Below are 22,243 nucleotides of genomic sequence, written 5' to 3'. Positions count from 1 at the left end.
TTATTTGGCCTAGCGTAAAGTCTCCAAGTTTCATCCATGTTGTACCATGTACAAGAACTTCATTACTTTTTAAGGCTGGATAACGTTCATTATATATGTGTGTGTATGTATATGTGTATGTGTGCGTGTGTGTGTGTGTGTGTGTGTGTGTGTATGCCACATTTTGTTCATTCATCTTTTGGACATTTGAGTTGCTCTTATCTTGGCTCTTATGAATAACGTTGCTATGAACATGGGTATAAAATATCAGTTTGAGTCCCTGCTTTATCTGCTTTTGGGCATATACGTAGAAGTAGAATTGCTGGATCATATGGTAATTCTGTGTTTAATTTTGTGAGGTACTGCCATACTGTTTCCCCAGTGGCTGCACCATTTTATAGTCTCATTAGCAATGCACAAGTGTTCCAGTTTCACCACATCCTTATTTATTTTCTTTTGTTTCTTTTTAAAATAGCCATTTGAATGGCTGTGAAGTAGGAATTCTATATTTTTTAGTGGTTTAGTTACATCTTTGAATTCTTAATATTTGACCATTTTGTGCTCAGGGAGCACATTTCATCTTTAGAATTCAGAATCTATTCCTTAACTTGTTTTTTGTCTTGTTTTTTTTTGTTTTGTTTTTTGTTAAACACAGCCTCATACAAATATGTAGGAGGAGCATTTTTTTAAGATTTATTTATTCATTTAGTTTTAGATAGGAGAGAAACATCAACGTGTGGGTGCATTTTGTGCGCCCCCTGCTGGGGACCTGGCCTGCAGCCCATACAGCGGGAATCTAACTGGCGACCCTTTTGTTCGCAGGCTGGGACTCAGTCCACTGAGCCACACTAGCCAGGGCAATTCCTTAACTTGTTTCAAATATGCTCTCAATTTTTTTTCTTTCAAATTACCTTTCTAAAATCTTTCTTTTTTGTATTCCAATAGTATGTAGATTTTAATGACTGCTTAAATACATTTTGAAGTCTGTGGACCTTATTCTGGGAAATATTTTAGTGTAATCATATTTTGCAGAGATTATTGATGTGGGATTCAGAAGACTTGAATATTTACTGAATAGTTTTTTTGACATTGGTACATCAACCAGCTTCTCTTAAGTACTGGTTTCCTTTTTTATTAAATGAGATATTGGATTAGATACAGTTAAATTTTATTCAGGATCTACTGCTCCTGATTTGTTGTAGACATGAACATAAAAAAATGACGTAGTTTGGCTTTCAAGAACTAACTTTTTCTAAATCTGAAGTCTTGTTATTTTGTAAATGAGAAAACAAGTTATGGTTTTGTTTGCAGTTACTGTGAAATGGGGAAAGGAGAAATTTGAAGGTGTGGAATTGAATACTGATGAACCTCCGATGGTGTTCAAGGCTCAGCTTTTTGCATTGACTGGAGTCCAGCCGGCCAGACAAAAAGTTATGGTGAAAGGAGGAACACTGAAGGTAAAACTTAGTCCATATTTTCATTATACTCTATAATTATATAATTAGTGAAATGTAGCATTTGAGGTTTATTTGGTCAGCATATAGTTATGGGATTACAACTATTTTATTCATGTTAGTGTAAGGAGGAACATTGTAGCCATTTCAAACATATTATAAAAGCATCATTAAATATTTTATTTTCAAATGCACTATATTAATAAATACCTCTGTGGGTCAAAGGAGTAGGGCATTTTATTTATTTGTATTTATTTGTATTGTTTGAATTTTTTTTCCTAGGAGGGTGTGTTAAAAATACTACTTTTTTTTTTTTTTTAAAGATTTTATTTATTTATTTCTAGACAGAGGGGAGGGAGAAAGAGAGGAGGAGAAATGTCAGTGTGTGGTTGCCTCTCACTTCCCCCAACTGGGAACCTGGCCTACAACCCAGGCGTGTGCCCTGACTGGGAGTCAGACTGGAGACCCTTTGGTTTGTAGGCCAGGGCGCAGTCCACTGAGCCACATCAGCCAGGGCATTATTTTTAGACTATTTTAAAATCTATTTGTATTTTCATAGTAATTTTCTGTTATGGGGTGGAAAATTTTATTTTTGTTAAATATATGAAACTGTGGTAGATTTTTAAAATAAAAAGACTACTACAAAATGTACATGCATTTTGTATGCATGAGTGGTTGGGGCAGGGGTGAGTGGTGGCAGGTAAATGGAGACAAATGTATTGGAACAATAAAAAAGTTATAAAAAAAGAAAAAAAATGTATCCAGGTAAATGTAGGAAAAGTTGAAGGGGAAAAAAAATGTACATGTATTTGAATGTTGAAATTCAAAATATTTCAAGATCTTTACCAAAGCCCTGGTCTGGAATACTGGAAAACTTAACTTCTTTTTTCCTGTGGCCTTTCTTGCATCCAACCCATTGAAAAAGAGCCCCTTTCTCTTAAGAGTAATTGCCATCTAACACCTATCAAGATGGGAGGCAAAAAAAGTTCGTTTAAAAAAGAGAGGGGACTTAATGTTTCCTTTAGTTTCCTTGGAATGATCACATTGACTACAGTTTAGAGTCCAAGCTTACTAGCATCATTGATGAAAGGCTACCTAAAACACACAAAGGTATTTTCTTCATTGTTGTTTGTACTACTGTATAAATATAGTTTTTAAAGAGTACTTTCTCCAAGACTTAGATATGAAATACTAAAGAGCTGTAGTTAATTTTATTTTTATTTAACATTTTTTAAAAATGTTTTTCTTTATTTTTTTTAGAGAGAAACATCGATTTGTTGTTCCATTTATTTATGCATTCATTGATGTGTTTTTGTATGTTCTCTGATTGAACCCACAACCTTGGTGTATCAAGAGGACGCTCTAACCAGCTGAGCTACCAGGCCAGGGCCTATAGTTAAGTTTAAGAGATAAGGGCTGGCTACCATTGTCAGCTGGGCAGTAAAACATGTTGGTGAAGAAACATTGTTTCCCCTCCAAGTTGCAGTATGAGCTTTTGAACATTGATAACCTAGTTTCTGCTGAGCTGTATATAAGTACACCTCAGGGATCTTGCAGGTTTCGTTCCATACCACTGCAGTAAAATGAATACTGCAATAGTGCATGTATCACACAAATATTTTGGTTTCCCAGTATATGTAAAAGTTACATTTATACTATAGTCTGTTAAGTGTGCAATAGCATTACTTCTAAAAAAAAAACAATGTACATACCTTAATTGAAAAATACTTTATTGCACCCTGGCTGGTGTGACTCAGTGGATTGAGTGCCGGTTTGCGAAGCAAAGGGTTGCTGGATCAATTCCTAGTCAGGGTACATGCCTGGATTGTAGGCCAGATCCCAAGTTGGGGTGCACGAGAGGCAACCACGCATTGATGTTTCTCTTCTCTTTCTCCCTCCCTTCCTCTCTCTAAAAATAAATATATAAAATCTTTAAAAATAAAAAGAAGAATACTTTATTACTAAAAAATGATAACCATTTTCTGAGACTTTTTCCTGTTGGGAGGGTCTTGTAAAATATGCAGTATCTACAAAGCGCAATAAAGCAAAGCACAATAAAACAAGTTATGCCTATATTGGTGGTATATTGCAGAGAATTAAAGAAACATGCTGATTAAATGAAACTGACTACTAATAGCTACCACTTTTTGAATACTTACTTTGTGCCTTGCTTTTATTTTTCATTCTCAACTGTATGTATTTAAAAATAATGAAAGTAAATGTATTTTCGTATTTTATAAATGAGGAAACAGCATCATAGAGCTTTAAATAAGATATAGTAAGATAACCGAAAGAGCATGTAATTCACAAGTCACGTAGATCTGGGTTCATTTCCCAGCTCTTTTGTGACTGTGGATAGGTAAGTTCTCTGAGGGGGCATATATACGTATTATTACAAATGAATAGCAGTAGTGGTCCTTAAACTGAGAAGGGTCTTTAGGAAGTTACTGTGCCACTTTGAAGCAGGGTGTCCAGAGAGACAGTTAGTGGCACCACCGAAAGAACCAGACTGAGTACCTGCACAAAGGAAAAAAGTGATATAGAACTGACTTTGTTCATGGACCAATCAATCATGGCATTAAGAAAAAAAATCTTGATTTATTTGAACATATTGAAGTAAAATTGTTTGTTAATTGTTTCATAGATTTGGAATTTAGTAATTGAGAGACATTTGTGGACATGGCAAGTATTGTTAAGGTTTAATTTGCCTTGTAAGTAGTTCTATTTACTCTTCTGGTGTAATTTTTAATAGCACTTTCTCAAGAGCCTCCTGATTTGGATGATAAATTCTGTAATTACCCTGATTATGTAGAATTCACTTCATGTTACTCTTCATTCTTGTCACCTAAGCTAATTATTAGCTCTGCTGGTTCCAAACATGCAATGAACATGAAAAAAATTAGCATATTTCATTTGTCATCAGTCAGGTGCTTTTTAGTACTTTTGGTGCTCCCTTGTTTACTGTCTTTTAGATTGTGTCTTATGTAAATAGTTTAAACAGATCTTGATAGACTTCCTATCTTTAGGATTGCATCTTTTTTTTAAATGTGTTATTTATTTATTTTTAGAGATGGAAAAGGACAGAGACAGAGAGAGGGAGAAACATTACTAGGTTGCCTCCTGCCCCTGAAACCCAGGCCTACACACTGAGAGGAATTGAACCAGCGACCCCTAGGCATGACACCTAACCCACTGAGCCACAGCAGTCAGGGCTGCTTGTATTTTCTTAAAAATGCTTTTGATTATAGTAATTTAACTAAAATTTGCTGACAGAAATTTCTATTTGGAAGTGGCTTAAAATTAGTTGATTAGATTACATTTTGAGTATACAGGTGTGATTAAATTTTTTTTATTTATCTTTAAAACAGGATGATGATTGGGGAAACATCAAAATAAAAAATGTAAGTATTATCCTGAGAAAACTTATTATAGTGCATCCTAATTATTATATCAAAATACATTTCAAAAGCTTTTTTTTTTTTTCACGTATATATCCAGCTGTTCCAACACCATCTGTTGAAAACACTTTCCTTTTCCCATTGACTTGTGTTGGAGTCTTTCTTGAAGATCACTTGTAGTTCTATTTTTGGACTCTTGTTTCATTGATACATTTGAAGAAACTTATATCACTATCACATGGTCTTACTAAGGCTTTTTAATTCTTGAAATAAAATAGTGTAAGTTCTCCCACTTTTCCTTAAGACTATTTTAGTTCCTTTGCATTTTTGTATAATTTTAAAGGAGTCTGTCAGTTTCTACAAGTGGACTCCTGGAATTTTGTTTGAGATTGCATTGAATTTGTAGTTCATTTTGGGGAGAATGAACATCATAATTAGTATCGAGTATAAAATACTTAAATAGGGTGTGCTTCTCTACTTCTTTAGGTCTTTATGTTCTCTTAGCTGAACTGTTTAGTTTTTCATTCAGCATAGAGGTTTTGCATGGTTTTTGTTAGGTTCCTGGAACTTAATGTTTTTTAACTGGTGAAAATGATAATTAAAAAAATTTGTTATCCAGTGTTCATGGCTGTATTATCAGTGTTCATGGCTATATTATAAAAGTACAGTATGTTTTCCATCCTGTGACCTTAGTAAATTCACTTATTGGTTCCAATACTTTTCTTTTTTTTAAAGATTCCATTAGGTTTTCTGTGTACATAGCATGTTATCTGCAAGTAGAGGCAGCTTTACTTCCCCTTTTACAATCTTTATGACTTCTATTTCTTTTTATTGCCTTACTTCACTGCCATGTATAAACGTAATTAATTACATATTGACCTGTATCCTGTGACTCTGCTAATTTTATTTATTAGTGTGTTAGGATGATGTAGGTATCATGTCATCTGCAACAAAGAAGGATTTCTTTTCATTTCTGTGGCTTTTATTTCCCTTTTTTGTTTGCTTTATTGCACTGGTTAAGTTTTCAGTGGTGTTGAATAAAAGTGGTTGACAGTGGACACCATTGCATTTTTCTGATCTTTGGAGGCAAGTCTAGTCTTAGCTGGAAGTTGATTTTTTTACAGAAGTTCATCATAGCTGAGGAGATTCTTTTCTGTTTCTAGTTTGTTGTAGTTTTTAGCATGAATGAGAACTGAATTTTGCTGACTCCTTTTTCTGTTATCTATTGAAACAATCATTTGTTTTTTATCCTTTAATATGTTAATGTGGTGAACCACACTTTTTTGAATAGTAAACCAACTTTCTATTCTTGCTGGATTCTATTTGGTGGTATTTTGTTAAGGATTTTTATTTCTGTACATGGGAGATAAGGGTTTGTAGTTTTCTTGAATTATCTTTGTCTGAATTTACTGTCAGGGTAATGCTGGCCTTATGAAGTGAATTAGGAAGCATTCCTATGTTCCCTCTTTTCTGAACGAGTTTATATATTGTTTTTTCTTTCAGTGTTTCAAAGAATTTTCCAGTGAAGCCCTCTAGGCTTTGAGCTTTCTTTGTGGGAAGACTTTTAATTAAGAATTTAGTGGGACTATTGAGATGTTGTTTTCTTTTATGTCAGTTTTGGTAATTTGCATCTTTTAAGGAGTTGGTCCATTAAATTTAAGTTGTCGAATTGATTAGCATAATAGACTCTTTCATTCTAAAATCTGTAGTGCTGTTCTTTCTCTTTTCCCTGTAGTACTGGCAAATTGTGATTTCTGAGGTTTGTTAATTTCATTGATTTCCCACCCTCTAACAATCTGCTTTTCTTGCTCATTTATTAGTTTATTGATTTCCCCTCTGTTTTATTTCCTGCTTTTACTTTGGTTTTAATGTATGCTTTAATCTTGTTTCTTAAGGTAGAAACTTTATTAATTTTCAGAAGCCTTTCTTGTTTTCTGTATATCTATTTTGCCCATTTTTCTATTGTGTGCTTGCCTTACTGTTTTTCTTTTTATAGGTGCTTTTATAGTATAATTCCATTTTCTAGGTTGTCCTTTTAAATTTTGATTAATGTTTTATGGAAGTTTTAAATATTTATATGGTTAGGGACATCAGTCATTTCATCTTACATAAATTTAAGAAAATATAGCAAGACTTTTTTGATTCGTTTACATGTTTTTGTAGTTGATTCTTTTTTACATTTTAATCTTTAATTTGTAATTCATTTTGGTATGGTATGCCATGAGGTAGTGAACTGATAGTATTTTATTTTCTAAATTATTACCTGTGCTTTACTTCATTATTCTTCATTGTATCTATTTTCTTAATTATATTAAATGGCACTGTTGTGGTCTTTATTCTTTTTCAGAAATTTCTTAGCTATTGTCATAGATATGAATTTGCTACATGAATTAAAGATTGTATAGTTTCTAAAAGGAATTTCATTAAATTTGGGTAATAATTTGGAATATCTTTACAATAATCTTTCAGTCCAGAAACCCATCATGTCCTTCATTTATTTAGGTGTTTTATTCCTATCCCTAACTAGAGCTTTATAGTTTTCTAATTACATATTTTTGTTAGGTTCACTCTTAGATATTTATTGGTATTCATTCGTTCCTGTTGTATTTTCTAAATGACTGTGGCTAATATATTGTTAAAATATTTGATTTTCTGCCCTGGCTGGTGTGGCTCAGTGGATTGAGTGCCGGCCAGTGAACCAAAGAGTCACTGGTTAGATTCCCAGTCAGGGCACCTGCCTGGGTTGCAGGCCTGGTCCCCAGTAGGGGGTGCACGAGAGGCAACCATGCATTGATGTTTCTCTTCCTTTTCCCCTCTCTCCCCCTCTGTCTAAAAATAAATAAAAATCTTTAAAAAAATAAAATATTTGGTTTTCTTGAGACAATTACCTGCAGAAAAAAATTCTTTTGTACTGTTTTGCCATTATCTCAAAAAGTTTAAGTAAAAATAACAGGTGATAGAATGGGGGTTATTAGATTTCAACATATGTTCTCTTTGAGACTGTGAGTTCATTGACCTCATTTTCTCATTTTAATCCTCCTCTAGACGTTTTTATTTTATCTTTGTGTTTTTTTTTTTTTAAACTCCACTTGGGTCATTTTTTCAAAAACCTGTGTACCCTTTTCTTTGTTTCATGTGTTAATGTCTTTCAGTTAAAAGATTGAGTAATATCTTGTTCATGTTTCATAATGAACAAGATTATGAGATTTGGGATGACTGTCTTCGTTGGTCTTGTTGTGTGGAATGTTACATATATATTGAGTATAAGTATTCTGCTAGGTTAACATTTTGTAGAATTTTGAAGTTGAGTATTTTGAATTTACATGTTTTATTTGATATTTTCCAATAATGGGGATTTCGGTGCTCTCAAAATACTTCTATAGAAATGTAAATAATTGTTAGTTATATAATAGATATTGACAGAAAGAATCTTACCAGTGCCTAGTTTGTTATGGGAAGAAATTATGCCATTAAATGTTGATCATTTGAAGAATTCCATTCTCTGCAATAATGTAAACATTCTCAATTTTCTTTATGGTAATATTTTTTCTTTGGTTTTATTGATTTATACTTTATATAGAATAAAACTTACCTTTTTTTTAGTGTATAGTTTGATGAATTTGGTTAATTTTGGACACCACAGTCAAGATATACAAGTTCCACCGCTCTAAAAAGTTTCCTTGTGCCTCTTTGCAGATGAGCTGGTTACCTCTGGCCTGAAGCAGCCATTTTAGTACTTTTTTTTTTTTAACATTTCAATGATTTTTAGAATACAGGGTAGTGAAACCTTCTCTGCAGTGTAATTTTAGAACATTTGCATTACCCTGAAAGAAATGTGTGTGCGTTTAAAGTCACTCCCTCTTCCTATCTTCAGCCATATCAACCACTAATCTACTTTGTGTCTATAAATTTAACTTTTTTGGCAGATAAAAGCATTACATCTCTGGCTTCTATATCTGGCTTCTTTCATCAAACATAAAAATGTTCAACTTCTGAGCATTTTTATGGAATTATTATTTTTTTTTAAACAGGGAATGACTTTACTAATGATGGGATCAGCAGATGCTCTTCCTGAGGAACCCTCAGCTAAAACTGTCTTCGTAGAAGATATGACAGAAGAACAGTTAGCATCTGCTGTAAGACAAATTGTATTTTATATGATCACTATTTTTCAGAAGTACAGTTACTAACGTGTCTTTCAGAAAGTAGCATCTGAATATTTTGAAGATTTAATAGTATCAAGATGTATGTTTTATTTTTATGTTTTTGAAATTGACTTAAGGAGTTTTTCTATAATTGGATAATTTATTACATAGTCAATTAATATATACTTAAATACAAATCTGGCAAGTTGTCAACACTGTTTGTCTTTACTATTAATTATACATGGAAATAGGCACAAAGAGGTTAAGTAGTTTAAATGCTGGGATATTTAAATTCTTAAAACCTCCCATGTTGAAAATACAACAGTTTATCCTCAATTTAAATGAAACATTGGTTTAGAAACTGGCCAAAATATACTTACCAAATGTTGTTATTATTTTGCCACCAGCATTTATATAATACTATTCCTTTTTTTGGATGTGCTTCTATGTATATTTTGTCACCTTGTTTTAAAGATAAGCCTGAAAAACGGGCAGAATTGATATGACTGTCCTTTTATTATTTTCAAGAAAGGAATTATTGATTAAAACACAGAATGATAGTATGATGCAAGGAAAAATTTTTGTTGGGGAAATAAAACATGTTAGAGTACAGGTGCAATATAAATCATTATGAGTTGGTGAATTATACTTGCTTTAAAGTGTGAACTTTAATGATTTATATATATGCTTTGTCATTTTATAAAATGATTTAATTCTTTTTTTTAATCAGATGGAATTACCGTGTGGATTGACAAATCTCGGTAACACTTGTTACATGAATGCTACAGTTCAGTGTATTCGTTCTGTGCCTGAACTCAAAGACGCCCTTAAAAGGTGAGACAAATGAGAAATATTTTAAGTGTTTTGGGTAATGAAGTTCACATTTGGGTGAGTTGTGGGGTGAGGTGTGCGTGCGTGCGTGTGTGTGTGTGTGTGTGTGTGTGTGTGTGTGTGTATTTTTAGCAGTTTTATTGAGATATAATTAATTTACCGTATAATTCATTCTTTTAAAATGTTCAGTTAAATGGTCTTATTATATTCACAAGGTTGTGCAACAATCACCCCACCAAATTTCAGACTATAAGCCCCTCAAAGAAACCTCATACTCATCAGCAGTTAATGCTTATATCCTTTCCACCTACAGCTGTAGGCAACCATAAGTTTACTTTTTATATTTTCCTGTTTTAGACATTTTGTATAAATGGAATCATACAATATGTGGTCATTTTGTGACTGGCTTCTTTTACTTAGCATATTTATTTAGGTTCATTTATATTATAGCATGTATTAGTACTTCATTCCTTTGTATGGCTGAATAATATTCAGTTGAATGGATATACCACATTTGTTTATCCATTCATCAGTTGATGGACTGTTTCCACTTCTTAGCTATTATGAATAATGCAGCTGTGAACATTCATTCACAAGTTGTGCAGATGAAATGTTTTCATTTCTCTTGGTTATGAGTGGATTGCTTGGTCACACGGCAACTTTATGTTAAACAATATTTTGAGGAATTGCTGAGCTGTTTTCTAAAGTGGCTTCACCATTTTACATTCTCAGAGCAGTGTAAGAGAGTTCTAGTTTTTCCACATCTATGCCAGTCTTGTTATTGTATGTCTTTGATTATAGCCATCCTGAAGGTGAAATGGCATCTTACTGTGGTTCTCATTTGCATTTACCTAGTGACTATAACATTGATTATTTTTTCATCTGCTTATTGGCCATTTGTATTTCTTCTTTAGAGAAATGTCTGATCAAATTCTTTGCCTATGTATTAAGTGGTTTGTCTTTACGTATTCTGGATACAACTACTATTTCTTTTTCTTTTTTCTTTTAAAGGTTTTATTTATTTATTTTTAGAGAGGGTAAAGGAGGGAGAAAGAGAGGGAGAGAATCATTAATGTGTGGTTGCCTCTCGTGCATCCCACCACTGGAGACCTGGCCCGCAACCCAGCCATTGTGTCCTAGACTGGGAATCGAACTCGTGACCGTTTGGTTCTCAGGCCGATGCTCAGTCTACTGAGCCACACCAGCCACTGCTGGATACAAGTACTTTTTCAAATAAATAAATTGCAAATAGTTTTTTTCATTTTGTGAGTTGTTTTCACTCTCTTGATGGTATTGTTTGTAGCACAAAAATTTTGAATTTTTTTAAAAAAATTAAATTTACTGTTTTAACACTGGTTAAAAAGTATTTTGTTTTGTTTTTGTTATGTAAGAAACCATTGGCTAAACCTATGTCACAAAGATTTATTACTGTGTTATTTTGTTTCTGTTTTTAAGAGTTATGCAGTTGCAGCTCTTATATTTAGGTTTGTGATCCATGTTCACTTAACTTTTATGTATGGTGGTGTTGACGGGAGAGACCTGGTTCTTCTTGCTGATGCATGTAAATAATTACATATCAGCAAATCATCCTTGAGAAGAAAACAGAAGTCCCAAGCTTGGCTGGGCAGGCATGGTTCCCAGCACCATTGACTGTGTCGCCGTGATTTCCCGTTCTCAATCCAAACCCATGTGGTACCTTCTCATGGCCCACTAGCAAGAGTCCTCTGTCCCCTTTCCTTCTTGCATGGTCTTTGCATTTTTCCCCCGTGGTATGGGGCAAACCATCTCTGAGCTCTCATGTGCGCACACTGTAACTGGGGGAGCTGCCTGCATGGATGCTTTCCTGCTTCCCCAAATTGTATGGTCAAAAACCTCTAGTGTGGCTGCTGCTCCTGGGTCCAAACCCCAGCACGAATCCTCCCCTGCAACAGTCCTCCCCTGCAACCCCGTCTCCGATTCCTTCGGCAGGCTCTGCATCCTGGCGAGCTGTTTGCTCAGTTACCTCTTTGGTTAAATTTCTGCACACTTTCCTGGTTACCCTTGTTGATATCCAAAATAACCATCTTTGCATATGAGGAATGAAGCTATCCAGCTGTTGTTGACATGCAAAGTAACTCAATGGCCCTGCTCCTTGTCTCCCCTCCCTCTTGGTGGCCCGTGGGTGGTGGTGGGGGGGAGTTGAGAATATCCTATATTTTTCTTGGACACCCCAATTTCTGGACCCCATTACAAATCCCTTTTGTGGGGAACTAGCTGCATGCTGTTACAGTGAGAGGTACATGTCCCATGCCATTCTTTTTTCTTTTTTTAGAAGGAGGGGAAGGAAGAGAGAAATGGGTATAGAAACATTGATGTGAGACAGAAACATCAATTGGTTGCCTCTTGTACATACACCAACGGGGGACTGAACCCACAACCCAGGCGTGTGTTCTGGCCCGGGAATCGAACCAGTGAGCTTTCTGCTTTGTGGGACAAGTTACACCAGTCAGGCCCATCCCATCCTTTTCATGTGGATTCTTTTGCATATGTGTATATCCAGTTCTTCTAGTACCATTTGTTGGAAGGACTAATCTTTCCCTGTTGAATTGTCTTAGCATCTTTTAAAATCAATTGACTATTATATATGTAATAAGTAAGATTTATTTCTGGACTTTTCAGTTCTAGTCTAGAAATAAATGCATTGACTTGTATGTCTGTGCTGAAGAGTAATGGTTTTAAAAAGCAATGAACTTTGTTTTATATCACTGTACCAAAAAGGGTAAACAGTTATTCATGTTTTGAGAACCTTTGAAATAGTCTATAAATGAGGGTCCCTTCAGTGAGTATGTTTAACCTAAAAATATATATAATCTTAATTCTGACTAAATTTATTATAACTATCTTGATATATACTTTGCAGTTCTTTTTTTTTCTTTTCTGGAAGTTATAGCTTGTATAGCACTGAACAATAGTAGCTTTGGCATGTGATGTTACAAAGTCAATTTCTTTTTTATTTTTTAAGATTTTTATTCATTGTTAGAGAAATGGAGGGAGAGAAACATCCATGTGTGGTTGACTCTTGCAACTGGGGACTGGCCCACAATCCAGGCATGTGCCCTGACTGGGAATCGAACTGGTGACCCCTTGGTTTGCAGGCCAGTGCTCAATCCACTGAGTCACACCAGCCAGGGCTAAAGTCAATTTCATTACAAACAATTTCTTCATTCTGGGTCCAGGCGAGGTCAATCAGGAAGAATAAGATTCCCAAATGCACGTCTTGAGTTATGAAGTATCCAGATGAATGTGTGTGCTGCAAATCTGCCTTCTGTTGGGCTGCAATATGCTGCTGCTCAGAGTGATCCCGGAACTCCTCATGAAGGGCAGGTCTCTAAAGTGCAATGCTAGCTCCAGGATGATTTGTTGAAGATTGGTTCTGCATTAGTAGTTTTTTTTTTTATCTTTATCTAGTTTGACCAAGATTGCAACTCTATTTTTGTTTTGAAAACCGTGTCCTGAAGAGTTTGCTGCCATCTTCCTAGTTTGTTTCAACTATGTTCAGTGGCAATTGCTCAGCACTTTACAATCACCTTTTGTGACAGCATGGATTTTTAAAAAATTTTATTTACTTTTAGAGGGTAAGGGAAGGAGGAAGACGGGGAGAGAAACATTGATGTACAAGAGAAATATCAATTGGTTGCCTATTGCACACTCCAACCGGGGGCCTGGTCTGCAGCCAAGGCATGTGCCCCAACCTGAGTTGAACCAGTGACCTTTCAGTTGGTGGGATGATGCCCAGCCCACTGAGCCTCACCAGTCAGGACCCGGCCCTTTCGTGATGAATTTCAGGGCTACTTTGTCTTTAGATACCTGCAGCACCACCATGTTGTGCGCCAGTCATTGTGGGGCAAAGCCACACACCTTGGATAATGTTCCGCATTAACTTGGTATGTTTGGTGAGGCACCTGTGGCAGTGACTGTGCCTTGGCTTGCTCACGGTCTTGGTCACCTTTTGGCCCTTGTTGAGGCCCACAGCCATGGGGTAGCACAGAGCAATCCATGGCTGCTACTCCAGAATGCTACATTGCAGTTCTTAATGTGTGATACAGTACCAAACTGCAGTTTGAATTCTTAGCCTAATGAATGCTGGGGGTGTTTTTGTTTTTTTTTCTTTTTCTATTTTTTTTCTTCCCTTTATTCCCCTTCACCCTACACCCCACCCCCTCCCGTCAGCATTCCCCACCTTAGTTCATGTCCATGGGTCGTACATATAACTTCTTTGGCTTTTCTATTTCCTATACTGTTCTTAACCTCCCTCTGTCTGTTTTGTACCTGCCATTTATGCTTCTTGTTACCTGAATATTTTTCCCCCATTTCCCCCCCCTTCCCACTGATAACCCTCCATGTGATCTCTGTTTCTGTGATTCTGTTCCTGTTCTAGTTGTTTGCTTAGTTTCTGTTCGTTTTTATTTATTTTATTTTTTTTTAGGTTCAGTTGTTGATAGTTATGGGTTTGTTGTCATTTTACTGTTGATAATTTTGATCTTTTTCTTAGATAACATTTCATATAATGGCTTGATGACGATGAACTCCTTTAACTTTACTTGGCCTAGGGAGCATTTTATCTGCTCTTGCATTCTAAATGATAGCTTTGCTGAATAGAGTAAACTTAGATGTAGGTCCTTGCCTTTCATGACTTTGAATACGCCTTGCCAGCCCCTTCTTGCCTGTCAGGTTTCTTTTGAGAAATCAGCAGATAGTCTTGTGGGTACTCCTTTGTAGTAGGTAACTGTCTCCTCTTCTCTTGCTGCTTTTAAGATTCTCTCCTTATCTCTAATCTTGGGTAATGTAATTATGGTGTGCCTTGGTGTGTGCTTCCTTGGGTCCAGCTTCTTTGGGACTCTCTGAGCTTCCTGGATCTCCTGGAAATCTATTTCCTTTGCCAGACTGGGGAAGTTCTCCATTATTTTTTCAAAGACGTTTCAGTTTCTTACTCTTCCTCTACTCCTTCTGGCACCGCTAAGATTCAGATGTTGGAATGTTTGAAGTTGTCCCAGAGGTTCCTAAGCCTCTCTTCATTTTTTTGAATTCTTGCTTCTTCATTCTGTTCCGGTTGGATGTTTATTTCTTCTTTCTGCTCCAAATCGTTGATTCGAGTCCCGATTTCCTTCCCTTCACTGTTGATTCCCTGTATGTTTTTATGTCACTTTGCATAGCCTTGACTTTTTCCTCCATTTTGTGACCATTAATCATTTTTGTGAACATCCAGATTACCAGTGTTTTGAATGCTGCATATGATAGGTTGACTATCTGTTCATCGCTTAGGTCTATTTTTGGAGTTTGATCTGTTCTTTCATTTGGGCCGTATTTCTTTGCCTCAGCATACCTGTTGGTTGTAAGGGACAGAGCCTTAAGTATTTGCCAGGGCCCAGCAACGCACTTTGGTGCGTTGTGGCGCTGTATGTGGGGGGCTGGGGGGGTGGGCGGTCAGAAAGGGAACAATGCCTCTTGCTTGGCTCTCGGCCAGCTTTCAGTCACTTCCGCCACTACACACAAGCATATTGGGCCCTTCCGGTGCTGATTCCTGGGTGGGTGGGTTTGTGTACGTGTTAGGACCCTGTGGGCCTCTCCAGTGAACTCTGGTGAGGCTGGGGGTTTCTCCTTCTGCGGCAGTCCCCACAGGTTCTTATAAGCAGAGGTTTTGGGGCTTTCTTTTCCCGTGCTGGAACCCTGGGTTGCATGATCTGTCTTGCTCCTGTTGTTCCTCCTGGTTTATCTGCAAATGTGGGACTTCCAGCTGCTGCCTTGCCACATGTCCTCTCAGCCCTGGCTGCACATCTCCACCCCGCCTACCGGTCTGGATGAATGTTTCTTCTCTAACTCCTTGGTTGTTGGAACTTCCATATACTTTGATTTTCTGGCAGGTTTTGTTTGTTTATTTTTAAATTTGTTGTCCTTCATTTGGTTGTGCAAGGAGGTAAAGTGTATCTACCTATGCCTCCATCTTGGCAGGAAGTTCTGTTTTTTAAAAAAAAATTGTTTTAATATATATATTTTAGAATTTATTTATTTTTACAGAGGGGGGAAGGGAGGGAGAAAGAGAAGGAGAGAAACATCAACGTATGGTTGCCTCTGGCCCGCAACCCAGGCATGTGCCCTGACTGGGAATTGAACCCAAGACCCTTTGGTTCACAGACCAGTGCTCAGTCCACTGAGCCACACCAGCCAGGGCTAATCTTCATGCAAGGACATACTTACTGATTTTAGAGAGAGGGGAAGGAAGGGTGAAAGAGAGAGGGAGAGAAATATCAATGCAAGAGAGAAACAATGCAACCTTCAATCAGTTGCATCTCTTATGCCCCAGCTGGGGAACCTGCAACCTACGCATGTGCCTTGATTGGGAATTGAAATCTGCAACCTTTCAGTTTACAGGATGACACTCCAACCATCTGAGCCACACCAGACAGGGCTGAATGTTGATTTTCTTATTTCCTTAGTGGTTTCTGAAGTGCTTTGATAGAACTGAGCATTAGAGAGGAGATAGGAGGAATACACAGAAACCTGAGAGTAATTGAAGGTTTTCTAAATTTCTCTGACGTGAATACTTGTCAGGTGTGTCTATGAAGTTGCCTAGAGTGCAACTGATTTATTTTCAGTGAACAAGACACAATACCTATCATTAAGGCACTTAAAATCTAATTGAGAAAGATGATCAAGTAAACTGGTTGTTTCAGAACTGCTTTGATAGCTGTTATTTTTCCTCAGTGGCCTAATTATTTCTCTTCTGTTTTAGTGTGCCCATGGTTGCTGATGAGAGCTCTCATTCTTAATTTTTACTCTTTAATGTTAATAACTTTTAGGATTTTCTCTTTTTTCCCCCCAAAGTTTTCTAGTAGTTAAGTGGGGGTTTGCTTTTGTTTATTTTAATTAGTGCTGTTGTCCTAAACTCTTGGACATTTTTGGCTATTACTTCTTCAGATAGCTACTCTTATATTTTCTCTAGATTTGTCTTAAATTTTGAATATTAGAATTTCTGGACCTATATTTCATGTCTTCTTTTCCCTTTGCTCTTTTATTTTTATGTGCTGTGTTCTGGGAGAATGCCTCAGTTTTGTTTTAACATTTCATTGAGTTATACATTAGCTTTGTTTCACAGCTGTTTATTAATTACAACTTTTTGTTCTGTTTTATAACCTCCTGTTCATAATATTTGGAAATGAGTCCTCTTTTTATTTCTTTGGGCTTTAAAATATTCTTATTTGAAGTGTTTCTTTTCCTTTAACTCAGTTATCTTTGGATGTAAAGAATGACCTTCCCTCATTTGTTTGAAGATTATGTACTTATCTTATGCAGCCATGCCCTCTTCCTCACGTCTTGATCTTAAATTATCTGAGTGAGTAGCTTGCTGGAGCAGCTCCCTGCCCTAGAGGGTGGCTAGTTGGGACAGAATTACCTTACTTCCAAGACTTCTTTCATCTGAGATACTTCATAGCCTCTATTTCAAGGAATGCTCTCTTTCATGTATAGGAATTATTTCTCTGAGTTTGTATGAGCAGAGGGGATTTCATCCTGCTGATTCTGTTTTCTTGAAACCAAATGATGTGTTGTTTTGAATTCTAAGTTTTCACAAGGGGGGACATCCTTATGCTTTTTAACTTAATTGCTACAAGATGACATAAAGGGGGTTGTATGTCATTGGAAAAATGGCACTCACTTATAAACTAGGAATGAAAGAAGAGAAAAATTACATGAGAGGTGTTTTACAACTGGAAGTGCTGAAGATTATTCTCAAATAGGGTTTTTATTTGGCAGGTTCTAGAGAATGAGATATATCATGATGAAGGGTAGAAAGTGCGTTCAAGAGAAATAGACTGGATTGGCTGAAGAGGCAGTGAGAGTCAAGAATTATAGCTACAGGTAAAATCTGGTTTGCTTGATGCTACCCATCAGTGGCACCTCATTGTCTTGTGAGGGTTCTAAATTTGGAACATAAAGTATAAAGTGTATATAATAAAAATTACCCTTGAAAATTCTGTAAGTTACTCATGAAAGACAGTATCACGTGATCATATTTTTGTGTTATTGGAGGCTGACAAGCCAAACCTTTTTTTAATTCTTAAAAATTTATTAATTTTGTATATACAGAGGAAGGACTGGGATGTGGAGGAGAGAGAGATTGAGACTGAAAGAGAGAAACATCAATTTTGTTGTTCCACCTGTCTATGCATTCATTGGTTGATTCTTGTATATGCCCTGACCAGGGATTGAACCTGCCACCTTGGTGTATTGGGAGGATGCTCTAATCAACTGAGCTACCCAACCAGGGCTCTGGAAAGCCAACTCTTGATAAGTACAACATAGTCAGTTTTTCCTTTAGCAATTATTAGATTGACATTTTACTTTCATTTTCAAATATGTATAGGAATGATTTTTTTCTTGGTAGAATTATCTCATAAAATTGGATGGATCCCACTTTTTTTTTTTTTTGCATTTCAAATGTATATTTTCTGTGTCTTTTAGAATCAGTTTTGGTAATTTATGTTTTTCTGCAAATTTTTCCCTATGTCTAAACTATTTTAGTCTAAGAGTCTATTTTTATTTTTGGACCTGAGTTTTCTCTCATTTATTTGTTATATTTATTTATTTTTGCTGCCTTGATTATCTTGTCAGAGGTTTATGTATTTTATTTTTCACAGAATCAGCTATTAGATTTATTCACTCAGTTATTTCAGTTGTCTGTTTCATTCTACTATTGCTTGTATTAATTTTTTCTGTTTTTCTTAGGTGTTTTGTATTGTTTCCTAACTTCTTAAATTACATGCTAAGATCGTTTATTTATATGTATATAGTAATGAAAGTATTTAGTTCTGTGGTTTTGTTGTTTTCTATTTATTGGATAATACTGATCAGATATTTAAAAAAAAAACACTGTAAAATCTCTTTATCCGTTACTATTGGCCTAATGCATGTTTTTACTTACTAAATTATAATTCCATAAAAGTTTACAAATGAACTGTCCCAGAAAGAACACACCCATGTAACCAGCACTGATAAACACAAACCTATCAGCAATCTCCAAATCCCCACACCTGTCCCTTTCTAATCACTACCCTAGCCTTCTTTCCAAAGTTAGTACTGTCTTATTTTGACTATTTTGAACTCTGTGAACAGAAGCATACAGATTATATTTATTTGGGTCTGGCTCATTATGTTTGGTTTATCCATGTTGTGCGTATATATAGTTGTAGTTCATTCATGTTCGTACTATATAGTGTACAATTTACGCATATACTACCATATAATTATTTATATTTTATTTGATGAATGTTAGGCTGATCTGATGTATGATTGGTTGTAGTGAATATTCCACAGGTAGAAAAGTCAAGACATCTTCTTCTTGTAGGTGGTAAAGTATAATAGACATTAACTTTATTAATTACATTCAACTTTTCTATATTATTTAATTTTTATTTATTGACGTGACAAAAACTAGGAAAGGTACTATTCTCCTCTTTTTTTTTTTTTTTTTAATCCTCACCTGTAGACACTTGTGTTATTTTTAGAGAGAGAGGGAGGGAAAGAGAGAGAGAGAGAGAAACATTGATTAGTTGCCTCCAGTACACCTAAACTGGGGTTTGAACCTCAACCTAGGTATGTGTCCTGACTGAGAATCGAACCTGCAACCTTTTGGTTTATGGGATGATACTCCAACCAACAGAATCACACCAGCCAGGGCCCTCTTTAATTTTTTAACAGTTTTTCTTTGTAAAGGTCATTCTTAATGTTATTTGGCTGTTGGATGGTTTTATCTTAATTAGGAAGTATTTTTTTTTATAATGAGAGTTTTTAGGGGATGGTATTAAATTACTTGTGATTTTTCTATTCTCACTTACTTAAAAAAGATTGATAATTCATTTTTGCCACAAATGTAGAAATAGTTACTCATGTTACCGTATAACTAGAAGCAAAATTTGGTAACAGAAGCAGTTATGTAATTTTGTAATGTTCTGGAATATATCTGCTTTATCAGTGCTTCATTTTAATTTCAGAAGTGCTTTTGAAAAAATTGTTATAATGTCTGACAGGGAAACTATTAGGATATTCTTTTTTTAAATGAACATATAGAGGTCTGTCTAGAAGGTATCCAGCAATGTAATGTGAAAAGTAGAGACATTTATTGAAAGATACAGGATACAAGAAACATTATACATAGGACAATGCTGCCTCAGTCCCCTTCAAATCAGGCACCTTGGGACTTCACACAATACTCCCAGTCACCATCAGCTGCCCCATTGTATTTTCCTGACAGTCACTGACGGTCTGAAATCTCTTCCCTTTCAGGTGGTTTTAGTTTTGGGAAAAGCCAGAAGTCGCAGGGTGCCATATATGAGCTATAGGGGGACTGTGCCACTTGGGTGATTTTGATGTTTTGCCAAAAAACTGCACAAGACGTGATGCATGATCAGGCACATTGTAGTGATGAAGCTGCTGATCACCAGTTGCCCAGAGCTGTGACATCCTGAATCATCTGAATAGTTTCTGTGGAGGAATGTTTAAGCTTAATGCAGAATTTGATGCAGAATTGTTGTTCTTCTTGCTCAGTCATTTTGAATGCAATGGCCACACAGTGCACATGCTCATTGTTCACCCATGTGCATTGCAGTCCACACTCCTTTGCTGCCAGGTTACATCAGTGTCACACAAACAATTCTCATCTTAACAGTGGAGTAGCTGGGCTTTTTCTGGACAGACCTCATATAATTTAGACATTATTATGAATTGTACATTGAAAATTAAAAAAAAAAATTTTTGTTGCAGTAGTTTCCAGTAGATCCAAATAAATGAAAAAAAGAAAAAAGTCTTCGGCTGAATATAATGTAACATTCTCTGTAATGTTTTTCAATCATTTTTTAAAATTGTTATTCTATTACATGTATCTCAGTTTTTCCTCCATTGCCCTCATGTACCCATCCCAATTCCCTGCTCCCTTAGTCAGTTCCCACACTGTTGACCATGTCTGTGGGTCATTCATACATGTTTTTTGACTAGTCCCTTCTTCTTTCCACCATTATCCTCCTCTCCTTTCTGGTCACTGTCAGTCTGTTCCATGTTTTCATGCCTGTGGTTCTATTTTGTTTCTTATTTTGTTCATTAGATTCCTCACAGGGGAGATCATATGGTATTTGTCTTTCACCAACTGGCTTATTTCACTTAGCGTAATATTCTTCAGTTCCATCCGTGATGTTGCAAAGGTAGGGATTTCTTCCTTCTTTCTGTTGTGTAGTATTCCATTGTGTAAATACAACACAGTTTTTTGATCCACTCATTTACTGATGGGCACTTAGGCTGTGTCCAGCACTTGGCTCTTGTATATAGTGCCAGTATGAACAAAGGGGTTGCATAAATTCCCTTGAATTGGTGATTCAGGATTCTTAGGGTATATTCCCAGCCACCAAATTGCTATGTCAAAAGACAGTTCTATTTTTTAGTTTTTTGAGGAAATTCCATACTGTTTTCGACAGCGGCTATATCAGTCCGCATTCCCACCAACAGTGTACTAGAGTTCCCTTTTCTCCACATCCTCACCAACACTTGCTGTTTGTTGATTTATTAATAATGATAGCCATTGCGACAGGTGTGAGGTGATAGTTCATTGTGGTTTTAATTTGCATCTCTCTGATGGCTAATGATGTTGAGCATCTTTTCATGTGTCAATAGGCCATCTGTTATGTCCTCCTTGGAGAAGTGTCTATTCAGGTTCTTTGCCCATTTTTTAATTGAATTTTTTGTCTTCCTGGAGTTGAGACATTAGAGTCCTCTATATATTTTCGATATCAAACCCTTATCTGAGGTATCATTGGCAAATACATTCTCCCATATGGTTGGTTCACTTTTTGTTTTGATGATGGTTTCTTTAGCCATGCAGAAGCTTTTTAGTTTGATGTAGCCCCATTTGTTTATTTTTTCCTTTACTTCCCTTACCCTCGGAGATGTATCAGCAAATATATCATTATGTGGGATATCAGAAGTTTTCCTGCCTGTGTTTTCCTCTAGATCTAGGATTCTTACGGTGTTATGACACATATTTGTTTTTTATCCATTTTGAGTTTATCCTGTTATAATCTAGTTTTTTTGTTGTTGTTTTGCATGTACCAGTCCAGATCTCCCAGCACCATTTATTGAAGAGGCTAGTTTTGTTCCATTGCATGCTTCTGCTCCCTTTGCCAAATATTAATTGACCATAGAGACATAGGTTTATGTCTGGGCTCTCTGTTCTGTTCTATTGATCTATGCATCTGTTCTTATACCAGTACCAGACTGTTTCGATTACAGTGGCCTTGTAATATAGTTTGATATCAGTTATTGTGATCCTTCTATTTGTTCTTCTATCTCAAGATTGCTGAGGCTATTTGCGTTCTTTTTTGGTTTCATATAAATTTTTGAAATATTTGTTCCTAGA

At 36.0% G+C, this 22,243-nt stretch overlaps 1 protein-coding gene and 1 pseudogene across 2 annotated transcripts in view; one reads left to right on the top strand and one right to left on the bottom strand.

Moving 5' to 3' along the window:
- The window catches only part of USP14 (ubiquitin specific peptidase 14), a 55,694-nt gene that overhangs the window by 5,518 nt on the left and 27,933 nt on the right, over positions 1-22,243 (top strand). The window contains exons 2-5 of one of the 2 annotated variants that reach the window (XM_054583429.1): positions 1,291-1,436; positions 4,802-4,834; positions 8,863-8,967; positions 9,707-9,810. In XM_054583429.1, coding sequence (XP_054439404.1) covers positions 1,291-1,436; positions 4,802-4,834; positions 8,863-8,967; positions 9,707-9,810 — 388 coding nt within the window. Of the gene's footprint in view, positions 1-1,259; positions 1,437-4,801; positions 4,835-8,862; positions 8,968-9,706; positions 9,811-22,243 lie in introns of those variants that run through there. The other variant, XM_054583428.1, reaches the window with a different exon arrangement.
- LOC129078628 (SOSS complex subunit C-like) lies at positions 13,008-13,419 on the bottom strand (annotated as a pseudogene).

The sequence above is a fragment of the Pteronotus mesoamericanus genome, unplaced genomic scaffold (assembly GCF_021234165.1).
Source record: "Pteronotus mesoamericanus isolate MK-2021 breed Mesoamerican mustached bat unplaced genomic scaffold, CSHL_Meso_final contig_74, whole genome shotgun sequence".
In the NCBI taxonomy this organism is placed as follows: Eukaryota; Metazoa; Chordata; class Mammalia; order Chiroptera; family Mormoopidae; genus Pteronotus; species Pteronotus mesoamericanus.
Note: the sequence above shows the minus strand (reverse complement) of the source record. Positions and strands in the feature narration are given on the sequence as shown.